We start from the raw sequence: 20,676 nt of genomic DNA, 5'->3' as shown, positions 1-20,676 counted from the left end.
AGGTCGTTCAGGGTTTATGTTGGAGCTTCGGAAAACAGCTGCTGCTTTGATCAGTTTACAACCCCGCTTGAATGAGGCCCGGGAACAGCAGGCTGCTCTGGTGTCGAGCGTTGAGCAGAGGTTAAGATGGGCGTCAGGTGCCAACCCAGCTCTGAGTGAGGTATGTCTTTATTTTCTTAATTGTATTTTTGGCTTCTGGAAGTTTCATTCATGTGAAGGCAGTCTAACTGTAGTAGCAACCTCAGGGAATGACAGGCCTGACAATTTCGAAGATTTTTTTTTCAACATTCCCTTTAAAAATATATCTTCCATTGATAGTCACTCCATGAGGATGCGAATATTAAGTCTAATTCTTTAAATAGTCTTCCAAGTTTATCATAAAATTATTATAATAAGCAATTTTTTCAAAATATGTATTTCTCAGTACTAAATAATGTTTTTAAGACAAAACTCACTGTAGTCCACTCGTCACCTATAGTAATTAATGACATGCATATATCAGCCAAGTTCTGTATTAATGATTTTAATTTCATTTGCTACCTGAAATATTTTATTGAGTTGTAATGTTGTGGTTATTATTAATTCATTTAAGATATTGGCAACGTTTGAAACTGCCGTGGGATCACGGGTGGAAAGATTCAATCAGGAACAGAGGATGGCAACACTGGTTGGTAACACCTGCAATGCTATACTGCACCATGAAGCACTCCGCACTCGAACATCTGAGAGCCTTCCACACGACACCACGTTCCTTCAGGTGAGAATGACTAGTACATTTTGTAATGGATGCCACACGTGAAACTCATCTAGTTTCCCAAATTTTTAATAAAATTGTGTGCCTTGAACTCCTGCTGTAGTGTCCATAGCAGGGGTGAGTGGATCCCTATCTTAGAAGAATCAGATTTGGGTAATGGTTGGGGGTTAATGTTAGATTTGAGAATCTGCTAGTGAATCCTGCAATTGAGAATATGATAGTGTTATTAATAGGGCCTGGATAGTTATGCAAATGCATATTTTAAACAATTTTTTATAAATGCATATGTGAATCATACACTGCTCGCCATTAAAATTGCAACACCCAGAAGGAAATGAGATAGAAACACAAAACTTGGCAAATATGTAGTTCATAATAAGATAAGAAAATGATGACAGTTAGAGCTCGGTGGTGTGACATGTGACCCGTAGAACATGGTTGCATAACCCCAAGGAGCTAGTAGCGTGTACAGCCTCCATGGGCGGCAATAACTGCTGCAACACAGCGAGGCATGGACAGAATGAGTCTATCGATGTCTGCTTGCGGTATGGCATCCCAAGCGGCTTCCACACGGTGCCAGAGGTCTTCAACATTACGTGCAGGAAACCTGAGTTGGGCCAGCTGGCGACCCACCATGGACCCACCAGACATGTTCAATTGGCGACATCTCCGGCGAACGTGCTGGCCAAGGAAGCAGGGGCATGTGGTTAGCTTCCATAAATGCGAGGACATTCCTTGCAACATGGGGGCGCGCATTATCTTGTTGAAAAGTGGCATTATGCAGTGCATGGATTAATGGGACAGCAACAGGGGTGAGAACCTGTGTGATGTACCGTTGGCTGTTCAATGTCCCTTGAATGCGTACGAGACTCGAACGAACACGTATGTTGATGGCACCCCATACCATGATACCCAATGAAAGCCCAGTGTGATGATGCATGATGCTGGCATCATGAAGCCTAGTGCCACGGTGCCGCCACACGCGTGTACGTCCATCATGATGTTGTATACAGAAGCGGGATTCATAAAAAACATACAGCATTTCACTCCGCCATCCATGCACGACGGTCTTGGCACCATCTCAGACGCAAATGCCTATGATCTAGCGTCAGAAGAATCCGCAACAGTGGGCGCCGGGAAAAAATTCCCCGGTTCGTGGGGACGCTGGACGTTGTAAAACATCCCGTACTTCATGCGCAATTCTCGTTGACGTGGACGTTCTGTCTGTAAGGGCCATGCGTATCAAACGTCTGTCCTTTCGTTCCGTCGTCCGACGCGGACGTTGTGAACCTCTACGTCACTCTACAGTGCCTTCCTGGACCCACACACGGATCACTGTGGATGCATTCCGTCCTACACAGGCACCGATCTCACAGTAGGATAATCCGCATTCACGGTATGCAACAATTCAGCCACGATTGAACTGGGAAACCTGCTGGAATCGCTGCCGTATTCGACGACGTGGCATTGACCGATTTTAACACACTACACTCACGACCATGCACTTTCACTGCTCTTCTGCACCTATCTGACCTGCTACAGGTACCACTTACCAGATGGCGTGGCAGGCGCACATGACGCATGACGGCCTTGAACGCCTAATCATTTCCTTCTGCACCTCTCCTCTACGCACTGTGCACATTTCGTCTGATTCCGATTACTCCTTCTGGGTGTTGCATTTTTAATGGCGAGCAGTTTATATATAAACTTTTTGCATATTTTACAGCCAACAATCACTACTAAAATTGTATTTTATGTCTGTGTGCTGAGCGTATTGATTTCTTAACAAAATAACTTCCTATTTCCTTCCGTCACTGCTGATTATTCTCCACTGTCTTTTACAAAACAAGGAATTAACACTTCTTTCATCATCCTCACAGGAACACTCAAAATCTACTTCTTTTTTTTTTTTTTTTAGAGAGAGAGAGAACGACTTTAGATATAACGTAATCAAATGCAATCAATCATACGCCAGGGGTCCTGGGTTCGAATCCCAGCCTGGGCATGGATGTTTGTGAGTGTACATTCATCAATTTCATCATATCATCACTCATCCCCATGTTCGCAATTAGCCAAAAATGGCACAAAAGCGAAGTAAAATAAAGCAAATCAATCAATCAAATGCAATCATGATGTAATTTTTCTTCTATTAAACAGCAGTGTAAAGTAAACAAGAATGGGCGAAAGAATTCCGAACTGCAACTTTTACATTTGTTACATGCAAAATCGTATGAGTTAAACAGAGAACCCATATCTGTTTACATGTAGGGGTTTTGCGGTAACTGAAAGAGAACACTTTTAAGAGGTAAGGTGTTTTTCTAATGTGCATATTTTAGGTATCTTAAGTACATCTGGGCTCTATACGGCATACGGTTTTAGAAGCAATATTGGTCGGGGCCACGCATAGCATGTTCTTGGCAACCAGCCAATGGCAGGAGTGCAACGTTGTACTGTTAGAAAACTGCAGCGTGCAAGTTAAACACAGTGTCCTGTATTTTTCTAACGTGTAAGAAGTTTTCATAAAACTCGCCACTTTAAGGTTCATCATAAGATGGAGCAATACATTTTGAACAAGAGGAGAAAACAGAATACTCACTTTGCTAGTTTGCCTGAGTTCTTCTCATCTTGGTCAACCTGTACTATATGCAGTTCAGTATATCTTTGATTGATGGCTACTTTTTATGCATCTCTTTGCAGTTGATAAATCAGTGTGAGAAGAGCTGTGTTCTCATGGAAAATTGTGATCAGACAGTTACAGCGGCAGAAGAGAACTTGGTGCAGTTACAGATGCCGGAAGCTCCAATCGACCAAACGTGGATTCTGGATGTGGAGATGGTCGTGTCAGGTAACTTTCATCCTTTGTACACTTCTTGATTTAGCATACATTTCGAAGGTGGTAAAACTTCCCATCAGGGATCCCACTGACCTGGAAACCAGGTTAGAAGTGAAAAAGTCATGTAAAAATAGAGGATTTTTTTTAAAAAAGTAAGACTAAGCTGAAGCCAAATACATATGTGTTGTTATAACACCATTAAGCCTTGTTTCCATGATATAAAAACAAAATATGCTGACCAAGGCAGCATGTTTTATTATAAAACATAAACTAAACGTAACGTTTCAAACTTCTAGCAAGGTCTTCTTCAGACTCTGTACCAAGTACAAATGTAACCAGGTACACAACAGGACGAAATATATATACACAAAAATACTCCCCTCCAGACTATTAGAGAGTAGTTCTGGAACAATCTAGCAGGTGTCTTTCCCTTGTCAACTGTACTTTCACCTGAAAGAGAATATCGCTGGACTCTTTATCTCACGCTCTATTTCCTTCATTCTTCTTCTCTCCTCTGTCTCTCTTGTCCTTTCCACTCTTTCTAACATCTTCTTCCATTCTTTGTTTAACTTCAGTCCCCCATTCCTGTTCATTGTGTCTTCTTCACCTTTCTTTATCTCCTTGGACTCCTTCCATTTTCTCACTGGTATTCTCTTCTCCCTTCCTATCTTCTTAGGCTCATCCCACTCTGTCATGTCCTGTTTCTCTCATGTGTTTAAATATCGCATTTCTCTCTCTCTTAAGTCATACATCATCCCTATGTTGTTTCAACCTGTCTTTCAGCCTCTTTTTTCGTTTCTCCTATGTACACACTCTGACATTCTTTACATTTCACTTCGTAGATAATCCCTTCCTCTTCCTCTTCTCTGTTCTCCATTTTCTTGTTTGCATTCTTCGCTATTCTTAAGATGCTTCTCCCTCCCTTCCTATATGTTTTAATGCCCGCTTTTCTAAGCACTTTGCATATATTTTCTGTGGTCTTCCCCATACTCCTTATTCCAAACCTCATTTCTTTTTCTTTCTCTTCCTCTTTTTCTTTGTCTTCCAATTCTCCCCTGACACTTTTCTTCCTTCTTCCGTTTATGTCCAGTCTATCCTCCTTCTCATAGCCATTCTTTTCCAGCTGTTTCCATAGGCTATTTATTTTGCCTTCTTTTTCACATTCTCTTGTGCATATTTTCTTGATTCTGTCCTCCAAATTCTTTATAAAATTTATTTTTGTCACCTCACTTACACCACTTCTTTTGTGGCAGAATACCCCTGCTGCACACTTTTTCTGATGCCAAGTGGTTCCAATTTCTTGTCCTCTCTTCCTTTTCATCAAAATATCTAGGTAGCTAATCTTGTCTTCTTCTTCTATTTCGAGTTCCAATAATATACCTTTTCCTTCATCTTGTATTTCTTTGGCAAATATGTCGAGCTGCCTCTTCGTTCCCTTCCATATGCCAAAACAATCGTCCATTAAAACTTATAGGAAGGGAGGGAGAAGCATCTTAAGAATAGCGAGGAACGCAAACAAGAAAAAGGAAAAAAGAGAAGAGGAAGAGGAAGGGATTTTCTACGAAGCGAAATGTAAAGAATGTCAGAGTATGTACATAGGAGAAACTAAAAAGAGGCTGAAAGACAGGTTGAAACAACATAGGGATGATGTACAACTTAAGAGAGAGAGAAATGCGATATTTAAACACATGAGAGAAACATGACATGACAGAGAGTGGGATGAGGCTAAGCAGATAGGAAGAGAATACTAGTGAGAAAATGGAAGGAGTCCAAGGAGATAGAGAAAGAAAGGTGAAGAAGACACAATGAACAGGAATGGGGGACTGAAGTTAAACAAAGAATGGAAGAAGATGTTAGAAAGAGTGGAAAGGACAAGAGAGAAAGAGGAGAGAAGAAGAAAGAAGAATGAAGGAAATAGAGCGTGAGATAAGAGTCCAGCGACATTCTCTTTCAGGTGAAAGTACAGTTGACAAGGGAAAGACACCTGCTAGATTGTTCCAGAACTACTTTCTAATAGTCTGGAGGGGAGTATTTTTGTGTATATATATTTCATCCTGTTGTGTACCTGGTTACATTTGTACTTGGTGCAGAGTCTGAAGAAGACCTTGCTAGAAGGTTGAAACGTTACGTTTAGTTTGTTTTATAATAAAATAAATTTCTGCCTTGGTCAGCATATTTTGTTTTTATATGTGTTATGTATATTATATTTATATATTACATTAGTTTTGGAAATTATCATTTCGAATTTAATCAAATCTGTATGTTCCGCAGAATCTACAAAAATGACACATGACACTTTTAATAATTAAAATAACAACCCGTGGTGCAATAGCCCATTGAGGGTCCGGGCCTGCCTACTGACAGCCAGCCTCACTCCCACCTACCAAGGTGGAAGATTATCCAACCAGTTCTGGGGTGATGTGTGGTCAGTACGACAAACCCCTAGTCGTTGTTGTAGGTTTTCATGACCGGGCTACACTACTCATTCGCAGCTCCCCAATTTCCTCATGATGGTGGGTGGCCACCGGTCCCATACACCGGCCGAATCTCAAGAGAAAAGTTGTTATGCTTCCCCCAGGAGACTCAAACCTGCATGCGTCCCCTAGCTAGAGCCCAAAGCATGGTGCCTTAGACTGCACGGCCACGATGTGGGACACATTGACACTTTTGCTGAGTGTAAATATCCTGGAAATTATGCTAAAAGTACAATTTTCATTATCTTGGCAAGAAAGTTGTGAGGATTGATTGGTGGTTTGGTTTATTTTACCTTACTTTCCTGGTCAATGTTGTGGGAACAAATGGATTCTGTGATTATCTCATGTGAAATTATAAATATGTTAAAGCAAAACTTTGGTAGATTTATATGATAGAGTTCCAATGAAGAGAAAATATATATTAACATTTAGAAATATTCCGAACTGCTTTGAATTGTTACTATTTTTAAACAGTATTTATATTGGCTCGGTCTTAGTAAAAATGTATAATTTAGTGGGGGTTAGGGGGTGGGATTGTGACTTGTGGTGATGAAGCCTGTGGCTGTTTGCACTGTGCTTATCAGTTAAAATTAAACTTTCAAAAGTGAGCATTAAGATGTTGAACCATAAAGTGTTAATTTAAACAGTATGCCTTAAGAAACCACAGATGATCAAGGTACAGTAAGTACTGCACTGCAGGTGATATTTTGTTCTATTAATAGAATCTGTGTCAATCGAACTACTAGTGCCTTAGGTCTTTTTTTCCCGTCACTACTAACCAATCAATGTTAAGGGAAGACACTTCGGTTTTAGTGACCTTCAGATATAGTGAACCAATTATCTGAATCCATGTACATTTATATAAGTGGGGTGGACTGTATATATTTAACTCATATTCCTGTTACTGTATTTGTTGCAATACAAAAGCTAAGACTCTGCATGTTAGGTTGTGAAATTATGTAAATCTTTGCAGCATGGACCAGACAAGGGCTTTATCAAATGCATTTTGTTTTTAACCAATCTATGTGTAAGATAAATAATCCCAGTGTATATGTACATGAAAGAAAATAATACTGTACATGAAATTTGATAGCTTCATTTTTGTTATGGACATAATCCTCTTCTGATTCAGCAGGGTACTTAGAAAATTGTAATTATTAATCGTGCTAATCTGATCAACAATTGGATGGCTTTTGTGTTACTTGTGTAGTATCTGTGTCCCATTTATAGTTTCATAACTATGTTTTTTTGTGATTCACTTTCTAACATTGCTATTTGGAAAGTGTTGTTTAACGTACTATTTTGCCTTCACTGTTTTCAGATACTGTGAAATCATTGCAACAGGAGAAAGCCACACAGCAAGACGGACTGTTTGTAGCGCAAGACTGTCTGAAGTCCAATGTGATGAAGATCAGAAGCCTCATCACAGCCCATCACAAATTGATGTCAGATGTTCGTACAATGCTTAAGTCAATGTCGAAGGTAATGTTAGCTTTGATAATTACAGTTTGTAATTATGTTAGAACCTGTATGGGATTGGGATGCATTGTAACATACTGAATACAGTTGAACCTCTTTTCTTTATTTTTCAAGAGGCTACGATAGGATAACATAAAATGTGGGAAATGTTGTAGTGTATTGCTGTGCTGGAACTATGAAAATGGAATGAATATACAGTGTGCCCAAGAAGTCCCCATACACCTATTCCCATGTATCCTATTGTGACCATGTTGAAAATTTACCAGTATTCAGTTGCTTGGGAATGATTTTGTCTTCATGGTTGGCATCCCTGCTCTGAAAGTCACATGGAATTCTCATTCTAATTTGTATGCCTATTGTTGCTCCATGACTGATGTAAGTGGACACAGTTATGATGCTCAGGAATGGCTACTGACTTGTGCTTGGGTGCATGAATGACAACACATGGGCAAATGATGTACTGTTATGTAAAGTTAAGTTTCCAAGCATGTTATAATAAATAAATATGTCGTACATATCTAGAGGTAATACGTACTATGTAATATAATCTAGAGGTACAGGTACTTCTCAGACACCCTGTATAATGCAGGAAAGTGCAAAATCAAGGTTGTGCTGTACATACATTAAGTAAAGATATGGAAGAAAAATATGTCCATTTTTTATTGAATTGGTGCATCAATCAGTTACTTGTGGTAGCTTGTTGGTATACTAGTAAAAAATTAACATTTGTGAATCTATAGTTTCTTTGTAATGTGCCATTGTTCATTTTCTGTATGATATTGAATCTTGCAGATTTTAAAACTTCTTATGTAAGTTTTATCCATGTGTCCCTAAAAAACATGATCAAGATTTAATTTTATGCTTATGTTCCATTGTCTATATAATGTTCTGAGCGAATGTAAATTGTTTACTTTCAGTATGAAGAGTGTGAGCTTTCCGGATTGCATTCTTATTTAGTATCTTATCGAAGTTACTCGGAGCAATTTTCATCTGTGATTCGTGACTTGATGAGTGATGAATTGGACGTGGAAAGGGCCCAGAATTCACTTGTGCAGTTAGACCATCTGAAGTCGCAGACTGGTAAGTTTAAGTTATCAGCTGCATACTGGTGCATGGCTGTGATTTCATCAGAAAGTACAGAAACATCGATTTTTAATGACACACTACTACCATAAAAGGCTTTTCATGTGGCAGTAAGTCACCGAGATTGGTGAGCGAATAAATATGTGTGTTTTTGCAGGTATAATTTTGTAGTTTTCAACCATGTTTGTGCTAGGAATTTTAAATGAACAGTAACTGCCTTTTGGTTGCAGTAACAAATATTCATTAGCCAACCATCTTCGTGGCTAAGTGGATTGAGTGCTCAACTTGCAGTCTCACCGCAGAAGGTTTTCGTGCTCAGATCCCAGCCTGGACATTCTTCATCAGTATCATTAGTGTAAAATAACAAGAGTACAAACAAATGTATGGTGTGATATTACGTAAGCATTCTCCCAACATCAGTTGAACTATTTTTATCACATGAGTATTGAATACCAAAGCTTTTAATTAATACATTCTAATAAAGAATATGTAGGGCTGTGCCAGAATGAGTGTATCTCTATCGGCTGGTACTTTTTCCGGAGTTGGGTGTCTCACGGAGTCAACAAAAATGCAGTGTGCCACTTCCCCAGAGTGCATAATAGTCATTAATTTTTGCAAGAACATTGCGGGAAGAAAATAGAAATGATTTTTGTGATTAAATGATTATCTCATGTGGAATTATGAATATTTTAAAGCAAAACTCGGGTAGATATAGTTAATTGCCAATGGAAAACTTATGGATTCATATTTGTATGCATATTATGAACTTCTTTGCATATTTGATTAGTGTCTGTGTCAGTGAGAATCCTTAAGAGTGTTGCAACAGCGCTACAAATAAATGTTTCTGGGTTCCTTAGGATGGTCTCCACACAATTTTTATCAGGGGTCCTAGGTTTGAATCTGAGCCGGGCATGAGTGTTCTTCGTGATTGGCTAAAAGTTACAGTAAAGCGAAGTAAAATAAGCCAAGTCAATTAGCCAGTCAATTAACACAGTGTAGGTCTATAAATGGTCCATAACAAGCACTCCTGTGTTTTGGCAGTTCATGTCATGCCAGTTGTTTAGAAAATTCCCGAAGCCCTTAATATAATCATATGCATTACATGTCTTTTGCATTAACCATTACTCGATTGGAGATGAAACACCCTTGCCTGGTAGCTTTTTAAACTTTTAGGGGCTCTAGACTTCCACCCCCCACCCCCCAAATGTATTTTTCAGTAGTTAAGCTCTTTTTAAAATAATTCTGGTTGAGTGACCTGAAAACCGATACTTTTTCCTTTACTCACATTCCATTTCTTGAACATCTTGATCCATAATTCATCAACATTTCCATCATTCCTATTCAATTTATTAATCCTGTCTTTGCAAATAAACGCCGCTTCATACACGTTTCTACTTATTGGTTTATTTTCAATTCTGGCCACCTCTCTTTTCCTAATTTTATGCCCTTCTTCAATTACGTGGTCAGACAACCCCATTCTTGGAGCCCCCTCTCTAATATCCCTACCGTGCTCTCCCCCATCTAATCTTCATACTTCTTCCAGTTTGTCCTATATATTCCTTGTTACATTCTCACTTTATTTTATATACCCCTTTTTCATTCTCCCCCTCTTTTTCCCCCATTCCTTCTATCTTTTTTGTACTCAGTAAAATGTTTTTAATTGTTCGCGGTGCCCTCATCCCACATCTAATTCCATACTCTTTGGCCACTTTTTTGATTCTCTCTGAGACCCCTTTGAAATATGGGATCCCCATGTATTTATACTTTATCCTTTCCCCATCCTCATCCTTAACACTTTCCACTATATCGTTATTCTTTTTCTTTTCTTCCCTTTTGCAAATTTTTACGAGCTTCCCTTCACAACCTCCTTAATTCGAACTCTTTATACCCATTCTTTTTTCCCACAGCTATGAATCAGTTTTCTTCTTTCCTCAGTCCATCCCTGTGATTACATAGCCTTATTGCTCTTATAAAAAAAGTTGAGAAACGCTTTATTTTTAGTTCTTCTTGTGTGTTCTGGTTGCTGACTCATTGTTTACAGAAGAGGATATTCTTCTCCTCTTGGTCCATATATCAACAGGCAACTTATTGAATAGGTATGATGTTGTTCACTCTTAATCGGCATAGGAACAGCTTTATGATCTACAAATAGGAAAGCCATTTCTTGAACCTGGATTGTACTGCACATATATACGAGACATAATTATTTGTCACTTTTCCCCATCAAAAGCCAGGGTGTGCATTATACACGCATGCACATTATACATGTGTAAATACTGTATTTCACGATACAGCTTTTCTCAATGCTGTAGAAGCATATTCATTTAATTACTAGAACTGAAAACCAAAGACTTCTACAAGTCAGGATTATCGTTGGCAATGCTCAGATTTAAGTAGAAATTTATGGGAAAAATACAGGCTTGACCTGGAGTCAAACCTGGGTCTCTGGCCTATTGGGTATTGTCTTCTCAGTCTCACAACAGAGGATAAGTTGGTAGAGCAATTGCATGGTATACTCGGAGAGACTCTGTTTGAGTCCTAATCAAGCCTGATTTTTTTTCAATTTTTGACACCTCTTGTTGTTTTTGTATCTTGGTTTTTTACAGTGTTTTTCATATTGAGCATGATTGTATGAATAGTGGTGTTCAGATGAAAAAGATCAAGGGATAAAGGCAATAAAGGATTGCCCATAATATAGTCAGGATTAAAACCTACAAACTTTGGCCATGAAATTGTAATGCTCTGGCATTGTGCCTGCATAAGCTTGATTCCTCCATCCACTCAGAATTTTGTCATTACTCAAGTTGAACATTTTTATGGTTGTTCCTTGCATTTGTTGTGCATGCTGTATGTATGTAATGTAATGTTATTGCATTGCTAATTCAAGCAACCATTTGTTTCTCCTATGAATAATTATGCAAAAATTGTTTTCTTTACACACTTCAAAATATAATTCAGCAAGTAGAAAGTATTTACATTTACTAGCTATTTTCCTATACATGGGTTTTAATTTTGTATGATGGCATTACTGTTAGGTGTGTCCCAGATGCTATTTTTTTCTCCCGGATGAGCTAATGGTTCAAATTTTCTATAATTTTTTTTTAAAAAAATCTGTAACGAAAAATGTAAGAAATAATAACTAAAAACTTGTCATGATTGGGTATGCTGGATGATATTTTCTTGCCAATGAAATCAAAATCTTACTTTAAAAATTTCTAATGCATAAGCCATAAATCTATGGCAGAGTGGTTAGCACGCCAGAGGTCACAGGTTCAAATCCCAGCCTGAGCATCTTTATTGTCACAATTAGCCAAAAGTGGCAGAAAAGTGAAGTAAAATAAACCAAATCAATCATAGGCCGTAATGACATTGATCAGTTGATTTTTACCCTTTGAGTGGTTTCAACTTCTGATCTATCATCATACTGCAACGGATAATACTACTCCATGACGAAATACAGTGTAGAAATTGAAGTGTTGGTGTTGCAGGTACAATCTACGAGGAGCTGGTTGGTTTTGCAACTCAAGTGGCTGGGGAGGAGACCACCAAGCCAAAAAGACCACCACTAGTGAGGCAGGAGAGCATTTGCATGTCTCCCAGGAAAGGGGTTGCTTCGAAATTTGGAGATTTGGCAGGAGGCAACGGAGCAGCCGATGCCAGCATGAGGGAAGTGAAGAGGGATCCTCAGACTGGAAAAGGTGAGCGCAGCTTAATGTTCTTAAGACAATTGCATGCGTGTGCATGTAATATTTGTTTGTTATAAATGGGTTCCAAATAACAGATAAAGTATATCAATCGATTCTCTCGCTAATACATAATCAGTTTGTGCTCAAAATTTCTCAGTTTATTGGGATTATAGATTATCAACATTAGGGAAATTGTAAGTTTTTATGGTTTTCACAATGTCAAGGTGAAAAAACTTACAATGTAATGGTAGAATATCAAATTCAGGAAAATTTTATAACATGTCGCTTTGTGCAGTGAATTAAAAAAAAGGGGGGGGGGCAAACTTACAGAGTTGAAATTGGAGGAGGAGACTCTTTTGAGAAGTAAAATATTTTCATCCTCCCTCCCCAAGTGTAGTTAGAAGAAGAAATATTGAAATTTTGTTGAATATTCATTTGTCAAAGTCAATATGGGTCCAACTGAATCTAATTACATGTTGTATGAATGTGGGGGTTGTCAAAAAATGTTACTTCATTCAAAAGTCTCCACTCTGCTCCGAATAAATCAAACATGAACCCTCTATGACAAACAGTTCTCATTCGGTGGTGTCATTTTTGTGTGTATATAATCATATTTGAAAAGCCTGCACATTAAAATTAAAGTCTATTTCTTTTTTTTTTTTAAAAAAAATCTTTTGAGTATTTCTTTTTTTTTAAAAAAAAAATAATTTGATCATCCTATTGCGGTGAATTTCAAGTGTGTCATATCTCCATATGTATTCACTTTTCTTTCATTCATCGTACTCTGCCTTAATAGGCAAACTCCAGGCTTTCCGATCCTACGCTTTATGCTTCATGTCAGTGTAGGGTTAACATAATTTAATATTATCTGATATTTTCTTACCTGAATCATTTCATCATTCACCAGCAGAATGGTTAGTACAGCATGTCATGACACCAGGGTCCCTGAGTTTGAATCTTGGCCTGGGCATGGGTGTTCTTTGTGAATGTCCCTTCGTCATATCGTCATTCATCCTCAGCATCACAATTAGCCTAAAGTGGCAGAAAAGCAATGCTAATAACAATAATCAAATCAAATCATCATTAACTATTACTTTTAGCAGGCAGTTCCTTTTTAGCCAGTGTCCAAACCACTTTTTTTTCTTTTCTTGATCACTTCCAGCATTACTCTTCGTTCAGTAACTCTTTCCAACACAGTTTTATTTCATACTTTGCCCATTTCACATGTTTTGTTCTTCACCATAGCCACATTTCTAAACATTCAATTGCATTTGCTCACTTCCCTCAGGTTTGTGCACAATGCAATGCTGTATACAAAATCCTTAATTATTCTCTTAGTTTATTGTTCATAGTTTATTGTTCAAAGGTCCAGAAAACAGTGTAGTGTACTACTTCTATTAAAGTCTTCTATTGCTGTTCCCAATTTCAGTTATAAACATAAAATAAAATAGAAATATCAAGAGTTGCTACAGAGAAATGACAAGAATCTTGAGTCACATGCTGCCTGTTCTAAAAGGAACCAACCAGAATAGAACCCCTTAAGTGTGGAATTTGTTGAACAAGTTGCTACTGGAAAATGTAGGTTTTTTCGACAAATTCAGTTGAACAAAATTTATTGAAATAATACACCAATATTTGCATTCCTTTTTCTTTTATAAAGTTTTTATCTATACAAAGGCTTTCATATTTCGCGACAAATGTAAATAATACACAAATACAAATACAGTAATACACAACATTTTGGCATATATATATATATATATATATATATATATATATATATATATATATATATATTGTGATGCTGTAGTGCAGAAGGCGTATATAGTCACACAGATGTTTGGTGAGATAGTTCTAGCTGTAGTAGAAACAAAAAATAGTAGCAAGAGAGGGAAAAGAAGAAGAAGAAGGGAAATCTTTTCATCTTTTTCCTCTCTTGCTACTATTTTTTGTTTCTACTACAGCTAGAACTATCTCACCAAACGTCTGTGAGACTATATACGCCACAGTAAATCGAATATAGTTGAAACAAACACATATGCCTTCCGCACTACAGCAGCACAATGTGGAGGGCATATATATATATATATGCGCCATCCACACTTAAAGGGTTAAAGGTGAAGAGCACTACATTTCTTTTTCTTTTTCAGCCATTCAAGAAAGGAACACCTATGCGTTGAGTGTATGGCGTAGGGTACGGATGAAGTTAGAGGGTCGTGACCCTGATCCAACAAGAAGATCAACAGTGCAGGAACAGGTGAGTACTGTATATGGAATTTTCAGTTTTAAGGGGTGTCATGTTTTCATATTCAAGTTATTCCGATCAGCACAAATGGCGTAGCAAAATAAATATGTAGCATGTGAAGTCACCGCATAGTCCCAAAGTATTCTGTATGTACTAAGAAACTACAGGGATAAATGCAGGTTTCCTGCAAACCGCCTGTGAGTTTGGCAAAGGCAAAGACTGCAGCCAATTCTTAAACTAAACAGGCATTGGTTGACTTCTCTTGCAGTCAAGGCAGATGTAAATGTTCCCCTTCGCTTTTACCCCAGTGCCCCCATGTTTTAACATTTTCAACTTCAAACTTCCCTCCTCTGCTTCATTATCACAACAACTTTAAATTTAATATATTTGCTTTCGCTATGTATGATTTTCCCCTTCACAGTGACCCGAACACTGCAAAGTTTGGCAATGCAGGGGCAGGATTGCATCATTCATACTTCACTTGCGTTAGGTTGAAAACTCGATGACAGTGCAAGATAGTCTTGTTCTGTGCTTTGTAAAGAAGTACATTTTTTTAAAGAAGGTTATATCTGTATTGAATTACATGTGGAATTGAGTAAATTCTGTGTGAAAAATGATCCCATTTAATTCTACTTTTAATTGTTAGTTTTTGACAACAAAAAAGGGGAAATATAATCACTGTTTTCTCTTCTTGTAATGCACAATGTATTATTACTTGGATATCTATGGGATAATTAGTTAATTCTAGATAGGATTGCCTTTGTAAACTTTAAAGATTATAGATTAGCATCAAAACTTTCTGGGTTGGTTTTAGGTGACTCAGATGAGGAATTCTTTAATTTTGGATGTCATTGAGAGATTTTGTCTTTTTAGATGTTCAAGGGGTGGGGAGGGCTCATCATTCGGCATTTACTCTCATGTTAATTGTAAATGTTTAGTGTAAAATGTTAATTCAAATTATTTTTTCTTTTGACAGTTATTTGGAATTTTTCAAAAATTAATCACAACTGGAATTATAAAGGGTGTCTCAGAAATATTTTCGTTTTTAAAACTATTAAAATAAATACTTATATTTTTTGTATAAAGATAAATTTATTACCAAAAGAAAGCTTAAACATTAATTTTTTATTTGTGGAAAAGAGTATTGGACAAATGGTGGCTGTTCATGTTTCATATTCAATTATTCTTGAACTAAAGTTTTTGATCACTCGCAGAAGCGAGGATCCTCACTGACAGACTGGCGCACATGGTCAACGTTTCTGTTCGATCTTGATGACTTTGGACATCCCGGCAGTTTACTCATCATAGTGCTATCTCATTTCTCCGTAATGTGCAAATTGACCCAGAGTAAAATAAAAAAGTAAAGTGCTCCCCTGTGCATAGCACCATGCCATGAAGGCGTATAGGGGGTTAGGGGGTGTGGGGGTAATGCCCCACACTTTCTTGATCCGGTCGTGAGTGGGGGTGATGTGATCAGCATCACGCCCCTAACCACCTTTACCCCCCAGGGTTTCCCCAGGTACCCATGTTATTCGACGCTGGGTGGGCGCCGGGGCCGCTTCCATCGTTAGAAAAGTTCCCAGATTTGAACCGGCCGGGGATCGAACCCGGGACCTTTAGCATGGTAGTCAGATGCGTTTCCAACTGAGCCACCCAGAGGGTGGATTCAAAAACTAAAATATTTCTGAGGCACCCCTTACCTGAATTTTATGTAGATCTGAAAGTAACCACTCTTTTTAGGCACAATTCACAAAAAACATGTACTCGGCAGTGTGGGTCATGGAAAATAGTACAAAAGAAAATGCCCATAATCAAAGTAAAGGTAAAGGTAAAGTGCTCCTCTGTGCTTAGCACCATGCCATGAAGGCATATAGGGGGTGTGGGGGTAACGCAGAGAGGTTGGGTAAATTCAAAAAATGTATTGATGGCTGTGAAATCCACACATATTGCATGGATACACCTTGCAACTGTTTCCGAACGCGTCTCATGACATTCTGAATCATTTCCTGGGGAATGACCTAGATTACTGTCCTCGACTCCTCAATATTCTGCAGCCGAATGGGAAAAAAATTGTCTTCCAGGTATGTCCAAAGAAATAGTCTGGGACTTTCAGGTCTTGCAACTTAGCTGATTACGGGACATCTCAAAATCCAAAGATAAGTCGATGTGGAAAGAACTGCCGTAGCATGGTCCTTGTGGTATGGGCTGTAGCTTGAACTTGTTTCGGGCCAAATACTGTGGAGCTCGCGCTGCATGGCTACAAAGCTCTTCTCACATAGCTCCACTGCCTGAGTAAGCACTTGCATTGGCCAATAACGAATAGTGAACTAAATGGCAGATCATTGTGTTCAACTTGGACATGACAGGTGGTGCCATCTGCAAGGTTGCCACTTATTGTACTATTTCCCATGGTCCACCCTGCAGGTTATACCCTAATTATTCTGAACAACTAAATTATCAAATCAAACAGGATATCGTCAGCTGAATGCTGTATTGTCGTATCCATTTTTGTCTGAGATGAGTTGATGACGTTATTCTGTTCTGCACATGTTAATACGTCATGTTCCAAAGCAACATATCAGGTTGTCAGGTGCCGATTACCAATTACCAACAATAATAAAATGTTTGTGGAAATCTTATAGTGTATTCCAAATCTACATAAATTAAACTTTAATCAGTGAAGTTAGTGCAGATGGACATACGACAAAATAGTATTCAGCCGGCAAATATGTATTGTTTCAAAGAGGTGTTGATTCAACCCTGTTTGACTTTTCTGTTACGACAGCATGGTCCAAGCTGCAAACTATCTGCAATATAATACCACATGGTGTTTCCTTACAGGTCGATTACGTCATAAAGGAAGCAACAAACCTGGACAACCTGGCACTGCTTTACGAGGGATGGACGCCGTGGGTGTGAGCATTGTAATGCGGCAACTCTACGGAGTTGGAATTCTCATTGGCGAATGGCTACTACAGTGGCCATCATCTCTTACAACCTCAACAACCCAAAACGGCACGCGTTTCCGTCACCTCTCCCCTTCTTGTACCTCCTGGTGCAGCCGGGGGTAAAACAAAAATACACACACACAGTTGGGGAGGGGGATCCAACATCAAGCATCATGGGGGTTTGTCGGACCACCTCTCGTATCAGCTGTTTCTCCTAGTTGCTGGGCAGTGTTAGTGTCAAAATCACATCCGACAAGAACGACATAGACTAAGTAGCTTGGAAGTTTATCTTTTTTTTTTTTTATTTGCCGTTATTTTCTTTTCTTTTGTATAGTCTTTGCGCAATCAATCATTTGCTTATTTTTTTAAAAAATACATATCTTGTAAATATTAGTAGTCTGTCTCTTTTTGATTATAGATTACAAATTTAAAACACACATTTTTTCTTGAATTTATTGCAGTTCGCAAAGAACAAGCAATATATATATAATTAAAAACAACAAATTGAAATGATCCTATATTTTGATTCAAAATGATTAAGTTAAACCCTTTCAGTATTTCATACAGTTCATTTCTTTAAAGTTATTTAGAAGTTAATTTTATATTTTCCCTTATTGCAGAACCATCGGTAAGTCTTAATAAAAAAATAATGTTTGTCTTGTATGTCTCGGAGCACAGCAATATTTTTGCAGTACTTATGATTCGCGGGAGGGGGAAGCATGTGATATTTTAGCTTGTGATTATCGTTAAGAGGAAGACTATCACATGTGTGTGACATTGACACTAACACGGTTGTAATGTGAGGATTTACAGCCATTGCCGTCACTTCTGTCTACGTTCCGGGTGTAGACTCTCTCGTCACCTTACACAATGGCTGTAGTTTGTGCCATCATAAAATGCAACAGGAGCTGATACTCTTATACAGAGGATGAGTTTTAAAATCGTTAAATGAGAGGCAGCGATAGAACATACTTCTATCAAGCGGTTAATTGCAAAATAAATAAAGTTTCAGTATGATATCTCTCAAGAAAAAAGTAACTTTGTCGTCATGTATCTCAGAATAAGCGTACATATAAATATATATATATTTTTCGTTCAAAAAAAAAACCTTTTTCTGCTATTGACCTTTTCATCTATGACAAATAGCATAATCAATTCACATTTAATACATCTAGTAACATATATTTTTTTTTTCTTTTTACTGCTGTCAATTTTTGATGAGAAAAGTACATATCACATTATAGTCAGAAAAGTTTAGTTTTTGGATTTTTTAATATAAAAATTTACAGCTATAAAAATATTTGAAAAATCTTCCAGCAAGCAGTGAAAAGGATATGTCATATATTTATATTCTGATGCAGTAAGATGTGTTGTGTTGATAATTAGTACGTAAAATAGATGTGGTGCAGTGGATTTGATCCCCCCATCGTTTTTAATTCCGCACTTTGTGCATTGTGCGCTGTTTTTATCAATAGAATGTAAGGGAAATTGTTTTAAATGACATTCTTGCTATGTATTTCTTGCAGTTTGAAGGAGAATTTAAAAAATATCCTTAAAAATGTAGAATGTATGTATTTTCTATATCTGTTAGTGGGTAAGTCTTCCTTGGATATTGCATTGGGAAAAAAAAATCTTAGTTACAATGTGATCAACCATTAGAAGAATGTGTTCCGTTTTCTGGTATTGTTTCTTTGATCAACAAGTGTCGTTATGTGAGACTGTATGATGCTTACGTTTGAAACTGTAAAGGAATTATAAGCAAGGAAGCGAAGCTAGACATATGAGAAGGAAGATAAGTTTATAATTATTCGTGTGCGCAGTCCACAGGCATAACAATTAAAAAGACACTGAAAGATGAGCAAAGGAATTATTTTCAGTGAATTGTGGAGCAAAGCCTAGAAGATTCAGGTAGGATTGAAAAATAAAGTTCGGCTTGATTTGTATTTTTTTTCCGTATTTGTAATACTTACATCTTGTGCCTGTATTAATAAAAATACTAAAATACTATAATTGATTGTTGTAGCTGAGGGTCATTCCACATGCTGTATTTCATCGCATAAAAAAATTGGGGTACAATAAAATTTAATAGTCCAAATCAACGCACATAATTTCTTTTATGGCAGTTTAGTGAACAGGTCTAAAAAAAGTTAGTACATTAGTTGTTGATTTGTGCATTCTGTTCGAAATATTACACTTGAGAAAAATTACTAGTGTTGCAGGGTACGGATGAACAAAATTTAATTCTGCGCCACTACTGTTGGTTTCATGTGGAAAAAAGAAAAAAAAACAGGGTGCGATGATTATGCAGTGAAATACAGTATAAGTATAGCCTCAAGTGAAGTAATTTGCACCAAGCTGTGGTTTAGAGTTACTATAGTTTTTAAAATGAGCCAAAATATAGAGTGGACATAAAGTCTCAAATTGGTGGTAGTACTGATGAACGTCACATTTCCTTATGGCAGACAGTGTTTGCATTAACCTTTAGAGGACGCTGGAACAGGTATATATCGCTTGTCCTTTGTCTTACCAGCAAAGGACAAGCGATATATACCTGTTATACCACTGCTACGTGGCAACAATTGTTGCATCATTTCTTCAAAACTACATATCATCTTTCAGTTCTTTTTGTTCATTTGTTTAGATATGAAGGTATGACATACTGGAATAACAAAACAATATATTTAGTGTTACTATTAGTAACAAGTGCAATTTGAAAAATATTCATTTTTTTCTCTACCAACAATGTGGAAAAGACCTTTTACATGTAATAATGAAAACAAAATAACTTGTTCACAATTGTGACAATTGAAGGGTTTGCTGCAAACTGTTGGGAGGTTTTAGTGTTCTGTACTTTATTGTGTGCAATAAAACCGCAGCTTTCAGTTGGTGCAAGAAAGATGTAGCTCCAAGAGGTAGTTCACGAGATGGAGCTCACTGTCTTGTACATTTGGTGCAAGACGGAGGGAGGTACCTCCTGATCTGACAATGCACCAGATGAGCCAGATATTACAAAGGGGAATTGGATGACTGAAAAAAGTTATTTTCTGTTCTGGCTTCATTATACAACTATTCTTATCTATTTCCAATACAATATTACACATGGTATCACTGGTTTGCACCAATCTTTTCCCTAGAAATCAGCAGATCATCCATTTTGTGGCAAAAAAAAGAGGT

General features: G+C 37.6%; 1 protein-coding gene across 5 annotated transcripts in view; it reads left to right on the top strand.

Annotated features, from left to right (window-relative positions):
• Positions 1-19,550, top strand: part of nonC (serine/threonine-protein kinase Smg1) — a 352,394-nt gene extending 332,844 nt beyond the window's left edge. For all 5 annotated transcript variants that reach the window (XM_083136748.1, XM_083136746.1, XM_083136747.1 and 2 more), the window contains exons 50-57: positions 3-160; positions 593-757; positions 3,452-3,599; positions 7,383-7,543; positions 8,458-8,620; positions 12,112-12,321; positions 14,460-14,566; positions 17,396-19,550. In XM_083136748.1, coding sequence (XP_082992874.1) covers positions 3-160; positions 593-757; positions 3,452-3,599; positions 7,383-7,543; positions 8,458-8,620; positions 12,112-12,321; positions 14,460-14,566; positions 17,396-17,473 — 1,190 coding nt within the window. In that variant the 3' untranslated portion in view covers positions 17,474-19,550. The remainder of the gene's footprint in view (positions 1-2; positions 161-592; positions 758-3,451; positions 3,600-7,382; positions 7,544-8,457; positions 8,621-12,111; positions 12,322-14,459; positions 14,567-17,395) is intronic.
• Positions 19,551-20,676: the final 1,126 nt, after the last annotated feature.

Source organism: Lepisma saccharinum, chromosome 15, assembly GCF_977018435.1.
Source record: "Lepisma saccharinum chromosome 15, izLepSacc3.1, whole genome shotgun sequence".
Classification (NCBI taxonomy): Eukaryota; Metazoa; Arthropoda; class Insecta; order Zygentoma; family Lepismatidae; genus Lepisma; species Lepisma saccharinum.
Note: the sequence above shows the minus strand (reverse complement) of the source record. Positions and strands in the feature narration are given on the sequence as shown.